This window comes from Odocoileus virginianus, chromosome 20 (genome assembly GCF_023699985.2).
Source record: "Odocoileus virginianus isolate 20LAN1187 ecotype Illinois chromosome 20, Ovbor_1.2, whole genome shotgun sequence".
Taxonomy (NCBI): domain Eukaryota; kingdom Metazoa; phylum Chordata; class Mammalia; order Artiodactyla; family Cervidae; genus Odocoileus; species Odocoileus virginianus.
The window spans coordinates 989865-1012434 of NC_069693.1; the positions used below are offsets into that span (position 1 = coordinate 989865).

The 22570-nt window shown below is 45.6% G+C and overlaps 1 protein-coding gene across 3 annotated transcripts; it reads left to right on the forward strand.

Annotated features, from left to right (window-relative positions):
• The first annotated feature begins 175 nt into the window (after positions 1–175).
• Positions 176–22399, forward strand: ZNF329 (zinc finger protein 329). Of its 3 annotated transcripts, none has more exons than XM_070451621.1 (3): positions 176–252; positions 13551–13681; positions 19810–22399. In XM_070451621.1, the coding sequence occupies exon 3, from the start codon at positions 19830–19832 to the stop codon at positions 21444–21446; it is 1617 nt and encodes a 538-aa protein (XP_070307722.1). In that variant the 5' UTR covers positions 176–252; positions 13551–13681; positions 19810–19829; the 3' UTR covers positions 21447–22399. The 3 variants fall into 3 exon arrangements, with proteins under 3 accessions (XP_070307722.1, XP_020755537.2, XP_020755544.2); XM_020899878.2 differs by lacking the exon at positions 176–252 and adding an exon at positions 9454–9556; XM_020899885.2 differs by lacking the exon at positions 176–252 and adding an exon at positions 9494–9825.
• Positions 22400–22570: the final 171 nt, after the last annotated feature.

Consider the following 22570-nt stretch of genomic DNA (forward strand, 5'->3'; position numbering starts at 1 on the left):
CGGCAAAATCGCCTGGAGCGGGAAATGGCAGCTCACTCCAGTATTCTTGCCTGAAGAATTCCATGGACAGAGGAGTCTGATAGACTTCAGGCCAAAGGTTCCGATACAGCTGAGCACAAGCCCTGCCAAGTTCCGGGGAAGAGGGTACTAAGTGTGTATTCACATCTAAGAGAGGGGAAAAAGGGGTTGGGGTGGTTGGACGTGTTCTGAAGGCGGGACTGAAATCCTCCCGAGGTCCTGGGAGGAAAAGAGGTAAGGGCCTGCCGTGAACTGTGCGTGTTTGAAAGTGTTAGTCACTCGTCGTGTCCAGCTCTTTGCGACCCCATGGACGGTAGCCCGCCAGGCTCCTCTGTCCATGGGATTTCCCAGGGAAGAAGACCGGAGTGGGTTGCCATTCCCTTCTCCAGAGAATCATCCCGACCCAGAGATGGAATCCGGGTAGATTCTTTATGGTTTGAGCCACTAGGGAAATGTGCAGAGCGTGAGGCTAAATGTCCTCCAGGCCCAGGGAGGGGAATGGGGTCAGGACTAACTATCCACCCAAGTTGTGAGGAGAAGGGGCCAGTGCACTCTCGGGCAAGTGGACCCGAGGCAGGGGAGTGGAGGGAGGGTTGTCCACGGGTAAATCAGAGTTGGACCGAAGCGGTGAAAGTAGATTTTGTTCAATAAACTGTTGCAACGTGGGAATGGAGACTCCAGTGTAGAACAGAGCTCAGTTCTGAATACAACTAGAGTAAGTGGGGATTTATGGCCTAGGAGTAAGGGGAGAGGTACCAGTGGATAGAAAATTAGGAGAAGGAGACATCCTGTCCGGGGGATTCTAGCTGGACAAAGCTAATAGACTGTTTTAAGGAAGGCAGGCCAGGGTGATGATGTATCACCTGGGAGAGAGAGTAGGGGTGAGGAATTTGATCAGATATCAAGAGTAGGGGAGTCTTCATAAACTGACTAAGGATTCTTGCTCAAATGGGATTCTATGAGGCAGTACACATATGGGCCTTACTGGGGAGAAGGTTCAGAGTAACTTTGCTAACGTTTGGCTAAGCAGAAAATCAGGGAGTTGGTGTGGTGTGGGCTAAACAGGAAGGATCCTCTGTCCTAGGTCCTCATCTGTGAGCCAGGTGCCCATGTCTAAGAAATGGAAGAAGCCTTTCCCTGCCCAGGACCTGGTGTGTGCCCCTCTTCCTTGAGCCCAGTCCACTCTCATCTTTCTTTGGAGCTCAGGACAAAATAGTCTGATGTCTTCCTCAAAGTCCAGTATCTGGTGTCCTTCCATCTTCCTGAGGTTCCAGGGCCCAGACTCTGATGTCTTCTCTCCTCCTTGGTGCTTGGGACTCTTCTACTGAGACCCAGGGCCCACTGCATTCTCTCTCCACTTCCTAGCAGGTTTCAGCAGCCTTATGCCACTTTTTGAGTCATCCTGTCCACTGCATGCTATGCTTGTTCCAGCAGTTATACATTTCTGTGGCCACTATGGGAATATCCACATGAGGGCTGCACATTGTTCATCTTATTTGTTGCAGTTAAGACCGTGGGTCTGTTGACTTGGGCATATTAGTATTGGCTCACTAACCATGCATTTCCTTGAATTTTTCTTGGCTGTTATAGCTAAAACAACTTCCCCATTCATTAAATAATTCAAGCCTCTTTTTCCTATTTTCACTTAAAAAAACGGTGTTCTGTAGCCATGGGTAGTGGGACAAGGCAATTAATCAGCCATATTTTCTTCTGGTTATGAGTAGGGATCCTTCTAGTGTTTACTGTCAATGTGATAGAGGCTTTAACATCTTAAGGAAACAGGGCTTCTTGGAGGTTCTTTCAGTTGGAGTTAGGGTTAGGGTTAGGGTTCCTCACTGGGAAACTACTTGGACTCAAACTCATTTTCTTTAAGAAATGCCCCCAGAAAGGACAAGTGCCAAAAAATTCTTTTCCTTTCTTGTAAATTTGGACTTCAAAGCCATCAACAGCATGCAGTAACAATCATATAACTTTCCTCCTGTGTGTGGTGGTGGCTGCAGGGGTTTCAACTTGTTCAGCAAGTTGGCACTTTTTTTTTTTTTACTTGAAGTGTGTGGCTTTTTTCAAGCACTTTTTTTTTTTCCCATCCAGAGAGGACTCCTGTAACCCACTATGAAGACTCGGGGGGGATACTGCGTGTGTAACTTGACGAATCCACCATGTGCCCTTGGTCCCGTGTGTTATCACGTCGTATCCCTGGAGTCTGCAGTGTCTGTCTGTGTCCTCTGTAGCCCCTTGGCAGTGCCTCTGAGGCCACAGCTGAGGTAGCTTGGCCCATCTTGCTGCCCACGGTGAGTGTCTGCTCCTTGTAGTGTGTCCAGCTCCTGAGAAAGGACTCTTGAGTCAGGTAAGCAAGGGTCAGCCTGAGCCTATACAACCTGGTTACCTGGGATGACTTCTAGGAGTCCCTATGGGGCTTCCCAGGTGGCGCTAGTGGCAAAGAATCCACTTGCCAGTGCAGGAGATGTGGGTGCGATCCCTGGGTTGGGAAGATGCCCTGGCACAGGAAATGGCAACTCATTCTTGCCTGGGAAATTCCCTGGACAGATGAGCCTGGTGCGCTAGTCCATGGGGTTGCAATGGGTTGGACACGGCTGGACACAGTAGCAGGGCTCCCTAAATTGGTTCAGCATGACTAAATGAGATTGGAGAGCAGAAGTTGGTTGGGAACGAGAAACAGTTATTGTGCAAGATGGGTTTTTTTTTTTTGGCCACAAGTTACAGAATCTGCCACCATACATTATGTCACATCACATGCAGCCCAGAGGTGAGAGCTTCCTGGGTGGTTGCAGGCACTTTTCATCTGCTCATTGCTCCTTAGTCTTGGTTTTTCCCCAGGTTCCTGTCCTCATGGTCTCAAGGTGGTTGTTTTCATGCATTGCTTGAAGCCATACAACATTTGGCTGAAGATACTGGCACCAGGGAGTGTTTGTTTCCTTTGACACTGTAACAAATTGCCATAAATTTTGTGGCTTGAAACAGCAAAAATGTATCATTCCACAGCTGTGAAGATCAGAAGGGAAAATATACCTTTCCGGGCAAAATAAACATGCTGGCAGTGCTGCCTTCTTTACAGTCTCTAGGGGAGAACCAGCTTCTTGGCCTTTTACAGCTTCTAGAGACTTCCTGCCAGTGGTGTAGCATCTACAAGTCTCTCTCTGACTCTGACCTCGGCTTCATCATCACATTGCCTCCACTGACTCTGATTCTCCTGCTTCTTTTCTTTCTTTCTTTTGAAGATAATTGGAGGGGTCTTTCTTTTTTTATTTTGCTGCACTGGGTCTTAGTTGCCACATGTGGGATCTTCCTTCCATCATTCAGGATCTTTCACTGCAGCATACAGATTCTCAACTGTGGCGTGCAGGCACAGGAGCATGCGGCTTCAGGAGCTGTGATTTGTGGGCTTCTTTGCTCCGAGGCATGTGGGATCTTAGTTCCCCAACCAAGAATCAAACCTGCGTTCGCTGCATCGACAGGCAGATTCTTAACTTGTAGACCACCAGGGAAGTCCCCCTCCTGCTGCTGCTTAAACACGGACAACTGCAATTACACTGGCCCCAAGGTAATCCCATCTCAAGGCCATAAACCTTCATTGTGCCTGCAAACCGCTCTTTGCCCTGTAATGTAACAGTCACTGGCTCCAGCTGTTAGGATGCAAGGAGCTTTGAGGAGCTATTACCTGCTGACCACAAGGAAGGAATTCATTCTCTTCTCGAGCCCTCTTTCCATAGACTTTCTCAGGCTCCGCTGGCTAGGGCTGACACATGTATCCATGTCCTACTTCTGACAAAAGCTGGAAAAGGGTGGCTCACGTGTTGGCCTCTGGAACTGACCTCTCCTCGGCGGCTGGCACCAAAGTCAGCTTGGAGGAAGCTCATCTGCCCCAGAAGCCTTTCCTCGAGTTGGGTTGTAGGGCCGCATGCCGCCAGAGAGCAGCTGGTGCTGGAAAATGCCAGACTTGCTAGTAGCAGAGATCTGGACCACATCTTGTCCATTGTAAATAATGCTGCAGTGAACATAGGGGTGCATGTGTCTTTTCAAATTAGTGTTTTTACTTCCAGGAATAGACTTGCTGGATCATATGGTATTTTGATTTATTTTATTTTTTGTACATGCCAAGTGGCTTATGGGATATTAGTTTCCCAGCCAGGGATTGAACCCGGGCCATGGCAGTGAAAGCACTGAATCCTAACCAGTGGACCACCAGGAAATTCCCTGATTTAATTTTCTGAGGCACCTCCATACTGTTTTCCACAGTGCCTGCACTGATTTATGTTCCCAGCCATGGTGGATGAGTGTTCCCTTTTCTCCGTCTTTGCCAACACTTATTTTGTTGTCTTTCTGATAACACTCATTCTGACAAGTGTGAGATGACACCTTGTGGCTCTGATTTGCACTTCCCTGATGATTCATGATGCTGAATGTCTTTTCAGGTGCCTGTTGACCATCTGTTTGTCTTTGGATAAATGTCTTCAAATCCTCTGCCCTTTTTAGTTTGCTCTTCCCTTTTTAAAGTTTTATTTATTTACTTGTTTGTCTTCTCTGGAGCACAGGGCTTCTCTCTCATGTGGCCTGAGGGCTGCAGAGCATGGGTGTGTGTGTTCAGTCCTGCTGGGACCCGGGCTGTGCCCCTGGAAGCATGGAGACGCAGACAGCTCTGTGATTCCTCTCTTAGACTTAGTGGTAGAATGCCATCTGTGAAATATTCATGAGTCAGTGTAAAACTCTGACTTGTCTGATGTAACAGGACTCTGCAGGAAAGAAATGGATGCCATGTTTTTCAGCTCTCTTTGATTAGTATATAATTTTACATATATTAATCCCTATGATACTAAAAGATCAATGATCTCCACATGACAGTTCAATTTGATGGTTCTCTGGATTTTATATGATGTAAAAAGTAGAGTGTTGTCACTGATAATATTTACATTTTATTATCTATAGCATCTTTTCTATGAGACTTTGTCCTTGAGGCCTAGACCCTCAGTTCAGTTCAGTTCAGTCGCTCAGTCGTGTTCGACTCTTTGCGACCCCATGAATCGCAGCACGCCAGGCCTCCCTGTCCATCACCAACTCCCGGAGTTTACTCAAACTCATGCCCATCTAGTCGAGGCCTAAGTCCCATTAAATGATGTTTCTATGGCAAATCAAGGGCATATATGGAGCATAACTGCTCATACTTCATCATCTGTGACAATGGGGAGCTACAAGTGCACAGTCATATTCCATTCAGGACTCCCCTGGCTCAGTGGTAAAGAATCCGCCTGACAATGCAGGAGACTCGGGTTTGATCCCTGGATCAGGAAGATCCCCTGGAGGAGAAAATGGCAACCTGCTCCAGTATTCTTGCCTGGAGAATCAAATGGACAGAGGAGCCTGGCTACAATCCATGGGGTCACAAAGAGTAGAGCAAGACTTAGTGATTAAACAACAACAACAGCAGCCTATTTGTGGGTCAAAAATAACTGGTGGATTCTGCCTCCTTTTTGGTTTCTTTATGATGTCACATCGAATTAAATTCCAACCAACAGCTTTTCCATATTGATTATGTTAAGTGAGTTTCTCTAATCTCTCTGAGTTTCTCTGTGGTGTCAAACACTGTGAAAACCATAATGGGAAGACGGCCAGCCTTGCTTGCATTCTCACTGTTCTCCAGTATGAGTCCTCTTGTGTTGGGTAAAGTGAGAACACCTCCCAAAGGCTTTTCTACATTGTGAACTCGTGTAGGTTTTCCCAGTATGAGTCCTCTGAAGTGTTATCATAGTGTTGAGCTATGTTTAAAGCCTTTCCCACAATGCGTGTATCTATAGGCTTCTCTCCAGTATGTGTGCTGTGATGTTGAGTAAAGGAGAAAGCATGAAACTTTTTCTTTGATGAGTATGTTGTAGGGTTTCTTTCCAGATCCTAGTAGCATAAAGCAGTCACTCCTTGAAAATAATTTCTTGAATTCATTGGAAATATGAAATGTTTCATAACTATAACTTCTCTCATACACAGTAACGGATAGTTTGTGCCTGTATATTTATAGGATTTTTCTCCTGTATAAGTTCTAAAATGTACTGAAAGGCCGTCTTTCTCCTACACACACATATTTGTAAGATGTGTCTCCTGAGAGAATTTGTTCATGGTTGTAAGGGCTGAGCTCTATGCATATGTCTGTAGCCTGGATATATTTGTATGATCCCTCTTGAGTATGACTTCTCTGATGTCATTGAATAGAGGAAGAAGGGAGGACAATCCTAATTAACTTTTCCCCCAAATGTATTATTCTTGCTCCCTTTGTCTTGAAACAGTGTTTCTCACGGGCTGTGTGTTCCACCTCTGTCTCCTGGTTCTTCTGCAGCTGCTTTAAGTGAGTCTCGTGCCTAGTCTCTGCCAAATGTGGAGGGATGTAGTTCATTCTTTATGAATCTTTCTGTTTTCAGGACAGCACATGATTCTAGGAGAAATGCTCTGCTTTCTGGTTAACTCTTTGCTTTTGAATCCGATTTCCTGACCTGGAAAAAAAATTTAAGTGCTCAGTTATGTCTGACTCTTTGCGACCCCATGGACTGTAGCCCACGAGGCTCCTCTGTCTATGGGACTTCCCAGGCAAGAATACTGGAGTGGGTTGCCACTTCCTCCTCCAGGGGATCTTCCCGACCCAGGGATTGAACCCACGTCTCTTGTGTGTCTCCTGCATTGGCAGGTGGATTCTTTACCACTGCACCACCCATATACAAATATGGACATTTATGTATAAAGAAAGCTGAGTGCCAAAGAATTGATGCTTTTGAACTGTAGTGTTGAAGAAGACCCTTGAGAATCCCTTTGACTGCAAGGAGATCAAACCAGTCTATCCTAAAGGAAATCAGATCAAACAGTCTATCCTAAAGGATGCTGAAGCTGAAACTCCAATACTTTGGCCACCTGATGTGAAGAACTGACTCATTGGAAAAGACCTTAATGCGGGGAAAGACTGAAGGCAGGAGGAGAAGGGGACGACAGAGGATGAGATGGTTGGATGGCATTACCAACTCGGTGGACGTGAGTTTGAGTAAGCTCTGGGAGTTGGTGATGAACAGGGAAGCTTGGCGTGCTGCAGTCCATGGGGTCTCAAAGAGTCGGACATGACTGAGTGATTGAACCGAACTGAACTGATGTATTTCACTCACACACACATATACACATACATATATGTCACATATATATGCCTCCCTCCCACCTACACAGGGAGGCTTTGCAAGTCACTAGCAACACGTCAGGATGTGTAATCCTTCAGGAAAGGCAGTGGAAATTTGGGACCAACAATTCAACTGACTAGTTTTCAGCCAATGAATATTCATTAAGTACCTAGTATGTGCCAGGTAGAATAAAGACTTAGAAGAAGGAAGGAGCTGAGCATGTATCTGGTGGACACACACTCCAGGCAAGGGGGAACAGCATGTGCAAAGGCCCTGAGGTGGAAGCGTATTGTGCACGTGAGCTCCAGGGAGAGGACTGGTATGGCTGGAGCTGAGGCAGACAGAAAGGTGTGGGTGATAAGCTCAGAAAGGCAGCTGAGCTGACCTGGCCACCTCTCAGGCTTCAGTATGGACTTTCCTCCCTGAGGGAGCTGGCAGCCTTTGAAACTTTTGAGCAGAAGAGGCAGGTGGCAAGAGAACTCTCTGGCTGCTATGGGGAAATTGAGTTGGGGACAAGGACAGAAGCAGGAAGGCTGATGACAGGATCACTGTAAGAGATGCTATCAAGCAGGCAGAGATGGCTGCATTCTGGGTAGGGGTCAGCATGATGCTGGCAGGACATGCTGTCCAGTCACAGATAGGATATGAATTAGGGGAATCCAGACACCTGGCCTGCACCAGGCAAAGAGTGGAAATGCTAGGAACCCAGACAGGCAGCACTGTGAGAGGAGCTAGAGTTGAGGGCAGCACTGGTGTTTGGTTTGGCACCAAATTTATGGTTACCAAAGGGGGAAGAGAGGGAGGCAGGGATGAATTAGGAATATGGGATTAGTAGATACAAGCTGCAATGTATAAAATAGATAAGCAACAAGGACCTACTGTATAGCACAGGGAACTATAGTCAGTATCTTGCAATAACCTATTGGAAGGAATCTGAAAAAAATAACTGAATCATTTTGCTGTTCACCTGAAACTAAGGGCGTCCCAGATGGAGCCAGCGGTAAAGAACCCACCTGCCAATGCAGGAGACCCGGAAGCCTAGCCAGTGGGCACTCTTCATCCCCCTTCTGATGTCTGCATCAGAAGCTTTCTCTGTCCTTCATGGTAATAAAACTTCTGCCACACGAAGTTCTGAGGGTCTGAAGCCTGGTTCCTGGTCCCGAAGCTAAATCTTTATCTTCGGATATCACGAATCCAACATCATTCTCTGTAAACTATCATCTTGACCCCTGAGTCACTAAGATGCCCTGGAGGAGGGCATGGTGACCCACTCCAGTATTCTTGCCCAGAAAATCCCATGGACAGAGGAGCTTGGCAGGCTACAGACCATGGGGTCGCAGAGAGTGGGACACAAATGAAGAGACTCAGCAGGTACGCACACCTGAAACTAAGGCAATATTGTAAATAAACTATTTCAATTAAAAAAAAAAAAACCTACAATCACCAATATGAAAGCAAAAAGGTATAAATATTGGGCGAGATTCTTTGAGACTGTTTCCTTAACCTGGACTTGGGCTGTGTAGGGATTGAGCCTGGTATCCTAGGCCTCCCAGACATGTCCTGGCTGGGCTTACTCTGAGGGTCACCCCCCCCCCCCCCCATTCATGCTGGAAGTATGGCCATTTGTTATTTTTTGTTTATACACGAATGATTTCTTTTTGGATTGTTTTATACACACAAAACTAATACCTTTTCAAAGCATACTTTCTAACTGCTTGTTATATTATTTTTATATACTGCTTTCTCCACAACACATGTATTCATTCGCATTCCTAATCCGTCAAAAAATCCTTAACTAATTGTCACATCAAGTCCAAAAATGTGTAGCTTCTGTTTAGATTTCTAAGTAAATAACTGTACTGCTAATTGATACTGAGTTGCCCTTATATGAATTTGAACATATTTTTCTTAAAAACAACAAACAAGGAATGGCATAGAATTATTTCGGCAAACTATGCAGTACACAAAAATAAGGCTGCACAATAATGATGTCGTCGGATGAAAGCCGTAGGCGAAAATAAATATCGGCGAACCCACACTGATCGCCATAAATAACTGAATTAGTAGATGCGGCGAAAGGACATCTCTGCCCCAACGCACTTCTCTGAAGCCCCGGGCTGGAGGCGAAGGCTGGGCGCAGGGCGGGCAGCGGGAGCCCGGAGCCCTGCGGCCGACCCCAGCCCAGGGAGCGGGGACCGGACACCGGCGCGGGCCCGCCCTGGCGCAAGGGAGAAGCGAAAGGCGCGGGTGTCTACGTCGCGCGGGGCGGGAGGGGGCCGCGGAGCTTCGGGACGCGCACTTCCGGTCCCGCCGAGCGCACGCGCACTCGCGGGATCATGGCCGCCGCCGTGGCCTGTGTTGCCGACCTACCGAGGGTGAGTCCGCCGCGCCGCTCGCTCTTCAGTGCCGCGGATTCCCCTCGAGGGCGGGGTGTGTGTGGCGGGGGCGGTGTCCGCTGGGCTCCAGTGGCTCAAGAGCGCCGCGTCGGCCGGGCGGCAGTGAGGACGCCCCCGTGTGTGTAGACGCCCCTCTCCTGCGGTGAGGACGCCCCCTCCTTCTGCAAGTGAGGATGCCCCTCGGCGGGTGTGGACGCTCCCCTGCGAGTCTGGAAGCTCCTCTGCGGGTGTGGACGCCCCCTCTCCTGGTGAGAACGCCCCAGCCATTTCCAGCTGACGGCCCGGCTGTTCCGCGCTCGTGAGGAGCCAGCCGGCCCTTCGCCAGGGACCGTTTTGCCCCTGCCTGCTAGGTGTCCGAGCCCGGCTGCTGGGCGAACCCCAGGTCTAACGCCTTTCTCCTGCCAGATGTCGGGCGAGCCGGTGTGGGCATGGGTAGGTGGGTGTCGGGCCAAGATGGCCCCGTTGCGCCCACGGACTGTGCGGTTTCCCATTGCCCGGCGGACCAGCAGGTGTCAGATCACCTGTATTTTCACCACCTAAGAGCTGCAAAATCAGGTCTTGCCGGGTTCTCAGTGAAAACCGCGTTTTCCCACCTGTTAGTGCCCTTCACTTTCCTCTTCCTTGACTTTTTGGTAATATTTGGCTGCTCTGGGTCTTAGTTGTGGCATGTGGAATCTAGTTCCCTGACCAGGGCTCACACCTGGGCCCCCTGCTTTGGGAGAGTGAAGTCTTAGCCACTGGACAACCAGGGAAGTCCTCTTTCTTAGTTTGGTGGTTCCTTTCCTTAGCTCTTCTTCACCCAGTGGGTTAGGTTGAGTTTTTCTACGTAGAGTGAAGTTGAGTTACTCGTGCATCCTTGTACTAACCCATTAGCATCTGCTCTGCTTGCTCTATGCCCTATATTTGTTCCCTTCGTCCACCCTCTTAGCCATCCAGTAATCTTTTCGTGTTGTTGCTCAGTTGCTCAGTCATGTCTTTCGACCCCATGGACTACAGGGCGCCAGGCTTCCCTCTCCTTTACTGTCTCCCAGAGTTTGCTCAAAAATCTTTTGGGGATACATTCAAAATAAATGACAGATGATTATTATTATTACATAACCCCTCAAACACCTCACTGTGCTTAACATCAATTAGAGTTCAGTATTGCTCTTTACTTTTTTGAGGGAAAACTGACTTACAGTGAAAGGCACCACTGGATGTGTTGTGACAAATGTAATTCAAACTTTTTTCCAAATTACCATTACTCCAAAAGATCCTTTCAGTTCGGTTCAGTCAGTCGTGTCTGACTCTTTGCGACCCCATGAACTGCAGCACACCAGGCTTCCCTATCCATCACCAACTCCAGGAACTTGCTCAAACTGATGTCCATCGAGTCAGTAGTGCCATCCAGCCACCTCAGCCTCTGTTGTCCCCTTCTCCTCCTGTCCTCAGTCTTTCCCAGCATCAGGGTCTTTTCCAATGAATCATTCCTTTGCATCAGATGGACAAAGTATTGGAACTTCAGCTTCAGCATCAGTCCTTCCGATGAATACTCAGTACTGATTTCCTTTAGGATGGACTGGTTGGATCTCCTTATAGTCCAAGGGACTCTCAAGAGTCTTCTTCCAAAACCACAGTTAAAAAGCATCAGTTCTTCAGTGCTCAGCTTTCTTTATAGTCCAGCTCTCATATCCATACATGACTACTGGAAAAACCATAGCTTTGACTAGATGGACCTTTGTCAGCAAAGTAATGTCTCTGCTTTTTAATATGCTGTCTAGGTTGGTCATAGCTCTTCTTTTCAAGGAGCAAGCATCTGTTAATTTCATGGCTGCACTCACTGTCCACAGTGATTTTGGAGCCCAAGAAAATGAAGTCTGTCACTGTTTTCCTTTGTTTCCCCATCTGTTTTCCACAAAGTGATGGGACCAGATGCCGTGATCTTAGTATTTTGAATGTTGAGTTTTAAGCCGGCTGTTTACCTCTCCTCTTTCACTTTCATCAAGTGGTTCTTCAGTTCTTCACTTTCTGCCGTAAGAGTGGTGTCATTTGCATATCTGAGGTTTTTGATATTTTCTCCTGGCAGTCTTGATTCCAGCTTGTGCTTCATCCACATGATGTACTCTGCATATAAGTTAAATAAACAGGGTGACAATATACAGCCTTGACATACTCCTTTATCTTTTGTCAATTAAAAAAAAAAGTTTGTTAAAGACTTGGGCTTGTAAAAAAATATGTTTGAACACTAAGCTTTTTTTGTTTTTTTTCCCACCCACAGCCAGTAACTTTTCTCCCTTCTACTGCTTGCTTCTCTTCCTCCTACCCAACTTTTTATTTTGAAAGTATCACACTTATAGAAGTGTTGCGGGAATAGTTCAATGAACACTTGTAAAACCATCTAGATTATCAAGTTATTAACAGTTTGCCTCATTAGCTTACCTTTCTCTTCTCCCTGCCTCAAACACACATACTGTGCTGTGCTGTGCTTAGTCACTCAGTCATGTCTGACTCTTGGCAACCCCATGGACTGTAGCCCGCCAGGCTCCTCTGTCCATGGCGATTCTCCAGGCAAGAATATTGGAGTGGGCTGCCACGCCCTCCTCCAGGGGATCTTCCTGGAGGAGGAACCAGGTTCCATCCTAGAGATGGAACCCAGGTCTGCCACATTGCAGGTGGATTCTTTACCGTCTGAGCCACCAGGGAAGCCCCAAACACATAAAGACACACTCTTTTTTTTTGTATTTTACAGACAACCCAAGAAGATAAAAGGTCTATTACTCACAGGATGAGACTTATCTTGTGAGAGCAGGGCAGGCTTCCTAAAGTGATCCAAAAAAATCAAGAGAGACCAGGAAAAAGCTAGCTAAGCTTTATTTATTTATTTATTACTGAGACACTTGTGGGATCAATTAGGGATTGAACTCCAGGTCCTCGGCATTGAAAGTGCAGACTCCTACTCACTGGACCATCATTGAAGTCTTTCTTTGGGCTTTTATAGTGATTAGAGAATGGAATTGGGATGCTGGTGGCCTTTCATTGATTGGGGCTTGGATGGTATGAACTTCCTGCCAACTTCAAGGAGAAAGCATTTTGGTTCTCTCTCTGTTCTTTTTTAGGCTTTCTTGTTCATTTGTCTAGTTTGCAGAAGGAGAAGGGGCAGTAGATGGTGGTAAGGATGGGAATTGAAAACTGCCAGCAGTTAGTCATCAAAAATGAAGTCAGACTGTTAATCACAATTGGTAATCAGATGGGTAACTTTATTAGGACAGGGCCATCACTTCATGGGAAATAGATGGGGAAATAGTGGAAACAGTGGCTGACTTTATTTTTTTGGGCTCCAAAATCACTGCAGATGGTGATTGCAGCCATGAACTTAAAAGCTTACTCCTTGAAAGGAAAGTTATGACCAACGTAGATAGCATATTAAAAAGCAGAGACATTACTTTGCCAACAAAGGTCCATCTGGTCAAGGCTACGGTTTTTCCACTGGTCATGTATGGATGTGAGAGTTGGACTGTGAAGAAAGCTGAGTGCCAAAGAATTGATGCTTTTGAACTGTGGTGTTGGAGAAGACTCTTGAGAGTCCCTTGGACTGCAAGGGGATCCAACCAGTCCATCCTAAAGGAGATCAGTCCTGGGTGTTCATAGGAAGGACTGATGCTGAAGCTGAAAGTCCAATACATTGGCCACCTCATGTGAAGAGTTGACTCATTGGAAAAGACCCTGATGCTGGGAGGGATCGGTGGCAGGAGGAGAAGGGGATGACAGAGGATGGCTGGATGGCATCACCAACTCAATGGACATGAGTTTGAGTAAACTCCGGGAGTTGGTGATGCATAGGGAGGCCTGGCGTGCTCTGATTCATGGGGTCGCAAAGAGTCGGACACGACTGAGCGACTGAACTGAACTGAACTGAACATTAATGGCAAACAGTTTATTTTTGTTAAACAATCTATCATTTGAACAAGTAAACATTGTCATGTTTGGTCCACAGAGATGTCAAGAGCCATGCAGATGGGATCAGACAGCTGAAGTCTGGTAACCGCTGATGTGAAACACCCAGTCGTCGGGGTTAAATGAATTCCTCTGCAGGGTCATAGAGACTGGGGGAAAAGCCCTTTAGAGGTGAGTACCTGGGAATGGAATTCTCCACAAGCTTTAAATCTCAAGGTACCAGAAACATGCCAAGTGGAGTCTGGACCAGTAATTCTGACTCCCAACAGTATCAGTACCTGCTTTTTTTTTTTTCCTTTAATAGTTGTATTAAAGTATAATTCACATACTATATAATACATTCTCTTAAGATATACAATTTACTGCTTTTTAGTAAATTCATTAAATTGTGCGTCCATTACCAATATCAGTTTTAGAATATTTTCATCATCCTCTGAAAGGAAATGTGCATTAGCACTAGCTCTCACTTCCCATTTGCTCCATTCCTCTCAGGCCTAGGCAATTACTACCCTACTTTCCTCCTCAGAATTTGCCTATTCTAGACATTTCACACTGATGGTCATATAACGTGTAATCTGTTGTTTTGGCTTCTTTCACTTAACAGTGTTTTGTAGATTCATCCACGTGGTAACATGTGTTAGTACTTGGTTCATTTTTATAGATGAATAATATTCCATTGTATGAATATATTAAATTTTTTATCCATCCATCAGATGATAGCCATCTAAGTTGCTTTCATAGAGTAATGCTTCTGTGAACATTCACATACAAGTTTTGTAGGGTTTTTTTTTGTGGATATATGTCTTCATTTCTCTTAGATAACCTAGGAGTGGAACTAATTGTAGCCATCCTCGGGGGTGTGAAATGGTATCTCGATGTAGTTTTGATTTATAATTCCCTGATAGTTAGTGATATTAAGCTTCTTTTCATTGTGCTTATTGGCTGTTTGTGTATCTTCTTTGTAACACTATTTGGATCCTTTGCCCATTCATGAAATGGGTTATTGATCTTTTTATTATTGAATTGTAAGAGTAGTTTATTTATTCTGGATACCAGTGCCTTATCAGGTATATGATTTTCAAACATTTTGTCCAGTCTCATGGATTGTGTTTTTAACTTTCTTAGTAACATTCTTTGAAGCACAGTGTTAATTTTAATTAGTCCATTTTATCTCCTGTGTCACTTGTGCTTTTGGTGTTATATTTAGGTTTCTGAAGATTTATGCCTGTGTTTTTCTTTTAAGAGTTTTATAGTTTTAGCTTGTATATTTACACTTATGATGCATTTTGACTTAATTTTTCTGTAATGTTCACTCTTTAAGATTGATAGTTGCAATGTGCCTTTTACCATCCTGAAAAGAATTTTATGGATAATATTAAATATCCATATAATTTTAAAAAAGTGAATGTAAAGAATCAATAAAAGGCATTTGTATTTAAAAATGTATTTCTGTATTTAAATGCTTGGCACAGGTACCTAAAGACATAGGAAGAAGTCTGGTGCTGGAAATTATAGGTTTGGATTAAGAGAAATAGGACAGTTAGAACTCATTGTCCTCAGTGAAATTTGATGAGGTGAGGTGTGACTGGATCCTGCTGGAACATGAGTGTTGTGGGTGGATCCAGACCAGGTGTATTAAATAGGAATGGAAGAACGTACCTTGGTGGAAGCAGGTTCTAAGCACTTAACTATCCCAGGCTGCCTGGATGATCTGGGGTGACAGCTGTGGGATCCATCACCCCCTCCGCTGTAATCTGCAGCAACATCAGGATGATTTATTTCAGAAAACAGTTCTCCAGACAGAGCTGAAGTCTCAGCATGTGCTGGGGCACCATTCAGTGTAAAAAGCCTTAAAGACCACCTTCTTTGGTGCCCATGGGGAAGAGAAGGCTAGGGGAAATTAGTCATGCTGGGGCTCCAGAGAAGTGCTGTGAATATCTGAGGTCAGGTCAGAGGAAGAGTGTGTGTGTGTGTGTGTGTGTGTGTGTGTGTATGTAGGAAACAGAGAACTCCCCAAATTTGTAAACAGCATGAAGATGAATTTTTTACCACATAATTTTTGTATCATCGTACTGCCAAAAATAGCAATACACAGATATGTATGAGTGTAATAATAGGAGATTTTAAAAACAACCTTAATTAATGAAATTCAGTTCAATTCCTTCATTAATTACCCTAATTTAATACTGTTGCCCTGAAGTCTGTCTTAATGTCCTCCTGTATACTTGAGATCATTTGTTCTGTTTGCAGTAACCACCAGGGCACGTCCCACCGTCTCAGGGATTGAACACAGGCCCATGGCAGTTAAAGTCCTAACCACTGAACTGCCAGGGAACTCCCAGTTATTGTCTGTTTTTTTAATATTGGCCACACTAGTAGGTGTAAAGTGGCATCTCACTGTGGTTTTTATTAGCATTTCCCTAATGACTAGTGATGTTGAGCATCTTTTCATGTGCTACTGGCCATCTGTTGGTCTTCTTTGGAGAAATATCCATTCAGATCCTTTGCCTATTTAAAAAATTTGGGTTGTCCTGTTACTACTGGGCTATCAGAATTTTTTTAATACCTTCTACAAGTCCTTTATCAGATTCATGCATTGTAAATATTTCCTCTGATTTGGTAGCTTGTCTTTTTACTTGCTTAGTGATACATAAATCTCATTTCAATAAAGGAAGTATTTATTATAGATGAAATGGGCATTGCTTTTGCTCCTCAAGGCCTGTTGCCTTCCACACTTCCAAAACAGTCATGATCACAGCTTTGGTAGGCATGTTGCCAGGGCATTTTAATATTTTTACTTTGAGAATATTTTATGTGTCAGAATTTTCACTAAGTGGTATTATCTTATATATGATGACTTATATATCTGACTTACCTCATTTCTTTTAAGTTCACACACTCATCCTCCCCTTACACACATGTAGGGAGGTGCGCTCCATCTCTCGTTTCCACAGGACAGCTGTAGGACGCTCAGGCTCCGGTCTAATCAGAAGACCTATTTGGAAACATGCAGCCTTATAATACTTTATCAGTTTATTGACATAAGGTAAAGGGGTCTACTGCTTCAATATGAGAGCATTTTGATCATGAGTCTGGGTGAGATTTGTTCAGATTACTTTCTGAATTTATTGAGATGGGGTATAGGGGGTGTCTTCTATGTTGATCTGAAAATATGGGGAATTGTATCAGTTCAGTTCAGTTGCTCAGTCGTGTCCAACTCTTTGCAAGCCCATGAACCGCAGCACGCCAGGCCTCCCTGTCCATCACCAACTCCCGGAGTTTACTCAGACTCATGTCCATTGAGTTGGTGATGCCATCTAACCATCTCATCCTCTGTCGTCCCCTTCTCCTCCTGCCTTCAATCTTTCCCAACATCAGGGTCTTTTCAAATGAGTCAGCTCTTCGCATGAGGTGACCAAAATATTGGAGTTTCAGCTTCAACATCAGTCCTTCCAATGAACACCCAGGACTGATTTCCTTTAGGATGGACTGATTGGATCTCCTTGCAGTCCAAGGGACTCTCAAGAGTCTTCTCCAACACCACAGTTCAAAAGCATCAATTCTACGCTCAGCTTTCTTTATAATCCAACTCTCACATCCATACATGACTACGGGAAAAACCATAACCTTGATTAGACAGACCTTTGTTGACAATGTAATGTCTCTGCTTTTTAATACGCTGTCTAGGTTGGTCATAACTTTCCTTCCAAGAAGTAAGCATCTTTTAATTTCATGGCTGCAGTCATTTCACCATCAGCAGTGATTTTGGAGCCCCCAAAAATAAAGTTAGCCACCGTTTGCACTGTTTCCTGATCTAATTGCCATGAAGTGATGGGACTGGATGCCATGATCTTAGTTTTCTGAATTATGAGCTTTAAGCCAACTTTTTCACTCTCCTCTTGTGTGTAGGGGGTGTCTTCTATGTTGATCTGAAAATGTGGGGAATTGTATCAGTAGATATTCTAATGTTTCATAGTCCTTGCTTTCCTGGGATAAATCCAGTGTTGCCATTTTGATAACTTTCTTCTAACTTTTGGTAACTTTGTAATTAAATTCTTCTTTTATGCTGAATATCACCTTGTATGCCTTCTTATTTTTTAGTGATTATTCTTGTCAAAAATGATTTCATTAGTTGTTTCATGTAACAAACTTTCAGTTTTCTTCATCTTCTTGGATGTTTCCTTGTTTTTGGCTTCTGTAATTTTTGCTTTTACCTTTATTATCACCTTCCTACCACCTCCTGTTGGTTTTCTGTGTAGCTTCTTAAATTTGAACAATGATCTCACTAATTTTCAGCCTTCACTTTAAAACACAAGCTTTAGGGAATTCTTTGACGGTCTGGTGGTTAGGACTTTGCACTTTCATTGCTGGGGGCACAAGTGCAATCCCTGGTTGGGGAACTAAGATCCTTCAAGCAGTGCACACAACAAACAAGCAGACAAAAAACCCACCTCAGCCCTCTCCCCAGATGCCCAAGCATTAAAGACCAACATTTTCTGCCGAGGAAGGAACTACTTTAGCTGCATCTTCCTTTGCCACGTGTTTTGAGCTGTGCCATCATCATCAGTTGTTCTGTTCTCTGTTTTCTAAGCCAGTGCTTGCTAATTTTCATCAGGATTTCTATTTGATCTGTGAATTACTGAGAAACAAGTTTTCACTTTTCCAAATAAAGAGGGTTTTAAAAAACTTAATTATTTTTTTGTGTATTTGGTGCTCATTCTGTTACTGTATTTTTTCCCCCTTTAACTTTAAACTTTTTATTTTGTACTGGGGTATAGCTGATTAACAATGTTGTGGTATAATAATTTCAGGTGAACAGCAAAGGGACTCAGTTGTACATATATATGTATCCAGTCTACCCCAAGCCCTGCTCCCGCCCAGGCTGCCACATTTTCTATTTCTGGTTTTTAACTTGACCACATCCGTAGTCAAAAGACTGTGGTCTGGCCTTTGTTGAACCTATTCTTTGGCCTGGTTTATGGCCAGTGTACCACATGTTCCATTTGTGCTTGGGAAGCCTTTGGCTCTGATTGTTGGCAGTGGTCCTTCATGCAGCTGTGTGGCCAGGCTGACTAATTACATTCTCATGCATGTCTGTATTCAGTCTTTCTGTACTTCCATTTCTGAAGGAGGCCTGTTCAACCCACCCAGTGTGGTTAGATTTGCTGACCTTGCTGTGTGTTTGCAGGCAAAATGTTAACATAGGCTGTTACAGAGCCCTGTTGTCATCTTTGAAGTCTGTTGTTGGTTAGCAAAGAACCAACAGTCTCTGTTTGGAGAGGAGTGTCAGTTTGAAACTTTGGTTTTGTCTTCTGCCTCCTTTTGCTTTTGGTGTCTGTTACAAACACATTTTTTTAATGCAGTCTGACACAGTGTCTTTATCTTACCCATCAAAGCCATTTACATTTATTGTTGTTGGTGGTGTCCTATTTTATACTTTCTATTCTAATGTGTCCTTTCTGAACTTTTACCCTTACCACGTTCTGGATCAATCTGGGTTTTTTGTTTGCTTGTTTGTTTTTTCCTCCTCTAACAGAATTTTTCCACTGTAACATTATTGACTTTTGGGTCTGGTCACTCTGTTGTGAAGGGCTGTCTTGTGTTTTCAAGGGTGTTTAGCAGCATCCCTAGTTTACAGTAGCATCTGCTCCCCAGTCATGTCAACCAAAACTGTCCCCAGATGGTGCCTGGTGTCTTTTGGGGGTTGAGAACCACTGCTCTGTGGACTTGGAAGTTTTCAGGGAGGTTGATGACAGATCTCGGAATGTCAGAACTTTCAGGAAAGTCGGCCTATTCTGTGTCCAGTCCATAAATGCAGAGCTCTGACCACAAAGGTGGGTTGAGGACTGCCTCTTCAGTGCTGAAGTAAGACCATTGTCGGGTGTTGCTCTGGAATATGTGCTGACCGCTGGTGGGGGGGGGGGGGTGGGTCACGGGGACAGGCACAGAGTGGCTGAGATGGTGCTCCCGTGTGAGTGGTGACACGGCCCCTGGTCTCCCATGTCAGACTAGTCCTCTTAGTGATTGTCACCCCCAGCACCATTCCTCCTGTCTGGTCTCTGGGAAGAGGAAAATGCCACATGGGTCTTCTTGAACTTGCTCTTGGCTCCGTCCTTGACTTTCAGTGTCTCTCCACCATGTTCATATCTGAATTTCAAAAAGAAAACAAGTAAAAAAACACAGCCAAGAAAACAGGTGAAAAGACACAACCACACACCTGGCCTGTCACCTTTTTTCATTCCTCTTCTAGACTCAGCTTCGTGTACTTAAGTCTGTCTTTTGCACTCTTTACTTTCCAGCCTGGGACACAAGATTGAAAATGACAGCTCGGAATGTGCCTGAGGAAGGACTGTCCTGTGACGTGGAGATGGAGGCATTCGCGAGAGAGACTCCTTGTCTCTCCACTCTAGGGGCCAGCTGGGACTCTGAGAACCCAGAGGGACGTTCGAGGCGATCACCCTTAACTCAGGAGGAGCCAGGGGCCCGAGAGGCAGCTCCTGAACATCCTGGGTTTGCGAAGCATTTGAGCGTGAGCGCAGATCTTCCACAACGTCAGAGAGTTCCTGCAACAAACGGTTTCCGTGTATGTGGCTCAGATGTTAAAAGTCTGGATTGTGACCCAGCTTCACACGATGGTCAGAAAAGCCACGCAGCTAAGAGAACGGGTGACAGGGACTCCTTCGGGAAAGCCTTCAGCCATTCCATGGAAGTGACTCAGTTTGGAAGAACTCAGACCCGAGAAAAGCCCTGTAGATACCCTGACAGTGTTAAGTCTTTCAACCACTTTACGCTTCTTGGCCAGCAGAAAATCATGACACGAGGGAAGAAACTGTATGAAGGCGAGGACTTTGGGGACCTTTTTACCCTGAGTCCATCTCTTAATGAAAGCAGGAGGAGCAACCCTGGAGAGAAATTGTATAAATGTACTGAATGTGGCAAGTGCTTCAAGCGGAACTCTTCTCTCGTCCTACATCACCGAACTCACACTGGGGAGAAACCTTACACCTGTAATGAGTGTGGAAAGTCCTTCAGCAAGAACTACAACCTAATTGTGCACCAAAGAATCCATACAGGAGAAAAGCCCTATAAGTGCAGTAAATGCGGGAAAGCCTTCAGTGACGGGTCAGCTCTGACACAACACCAGAGGATTCACACCGGAGAGAAACCTTATGAGTGTCCAGAATGTGGGAAAACCTTCAATCGAAATTCGTCCCTGATCCTCCATCAGAGGACTCACACGGGGGAGAAGCCATACCGATGTAACGAGTGTGGGAAGCCTTTTACGGACATCTCCCACCTCACCGTGCACCTCAGGATCCACACTGGCGAGAAGCCCTATGAATGTAGCAAATGTGGAAAGGCCTTCCGAGACGGCTCGTACCTCACCCAGCACGAGAGGACTCACACTGGAGAGAAGCCCTTTGAGTGCACAGAGTGCGGGAAGTCCTTCAACCGCAATTCCCATCTCATCGTGCATCAAAAGATCCACTCCGGGGAGAAGCCGTTCGAGTGCAAAGAGTGCGGGAAGACTTTCATCGAGAGCGCGTACCTCATCCGGCACCAGAGGATTCACACTGGCGAGAAGCCCTACGGCTGCGACCAGTGCCAGAAGCTGTTCAGGAACATCGCTGGCCTCATCCGGCATCAGAGGACTCACACTGGCGAGAAGCCCTACGAGTGCAATCAGTGCGGCCGGGCTTTCAGGGACAGCTCCTGTCTGACCAAGCACAGGAGGATCCACACCAGGGAGACGCCATACCAGTGCCCAGAGTGCGGCAAGTCCTTCAGGCAGAACTCTCACCTGGCGGTGCACCAGAGACTCCACAGCAGGGAGGGCCCCGGCCACTGTCCCCAGTGTGGGAAGACGTTCCGGAGGGGCTCCGCCCTCGTCCGACACCAGAGCTCACACCCCGGCGAGCAGCCCGTGGGCATTTAGTGAACATGGCCATGCTGTCTCCCGACTGGCTCTCAGACACCTTCGTGTAGGAGGAGGGTCTCCAGGGGTGGCTCCTCCCTGTCAGGAGGGAGCCCTGCAGTGAATCGACAGATGCGAGACGTTCCTGAGCCACACTCTTCAGTCTTTAGGTTTGGGAACTCCTGAAGAGGATACAGGGTGGTCATAGACGTGGTGAAGGCGTCATGGATGACTCCACCTGTGCCACATGCGTACCACGGGCATGACAGTGCACACACTGGAGTAAAGCCTGTGTTCCCCTGGAGGAGCCACCTGCCTGGACGTTGGAATCCTGAAACCGCAAGGCTCCTCTCTGATCAGGGTGAGGAGTCCTTGACAGGGAGTGTTTGCCTCACAGTCAGTAAGCAGGCTCCTACTAGAGTCCAGTGAGTGAGACTTTTGGCTGGAGCCCTTATATGCTTATCTGTATCAGCAAAAGCCTACATGCTACTGTACCCTGCAATGATCGCAGAGTTACAGCAGATCGCTGTTTGAATGAATTCCCACGTTACTGCCTTGCCAGGTGCCATGGACTCATTTCAGCAGGGGCAGCTGGGTGAGGAAGTTGCTTGTGAATGAACAATGATGTTTCTTCTAAGAGGAGACTGAGTAGATTCCTCCAAGAGGGAAGGGGCTGCTACTCAGAAATGCGAGGCATTGCTTTAGTTGTTGAGCCAAGCAAACAGAAGACACTGAGTTGTCATGTTTATGTTGTCACCCTTCACTGTTCATTTGGGACACCTAGGATTTGTTTTGTGCAGCCATGCCGAATCATAACGATAAAAGATTTTGTTGTTTATTCAAAATACTTATAATATGGCCAGCAACTGAAAGCTTAAAGTAGATTTGTGTTGCTGCAGCCCTGTAAAGGCATGCACACATATGGATGTAGGTTGGAAGTTGAGCACAGAGAAATAAACATGTCGTTTTCCTAAGAGACTGTTGACTGCATGGTTTTGCCTCCATCACAAATCATATGTTGTTGTTTTAGTAATTTGTTGAGAAGTGAAAAGGTGGGGTTTCTTTGGACTTTTTTCAGACCAGAAGTGCCTGGGTCAGGGTCTCAGGATGGATGGGGGAAATGGAGGAGGGGTATCCAGAAGGGA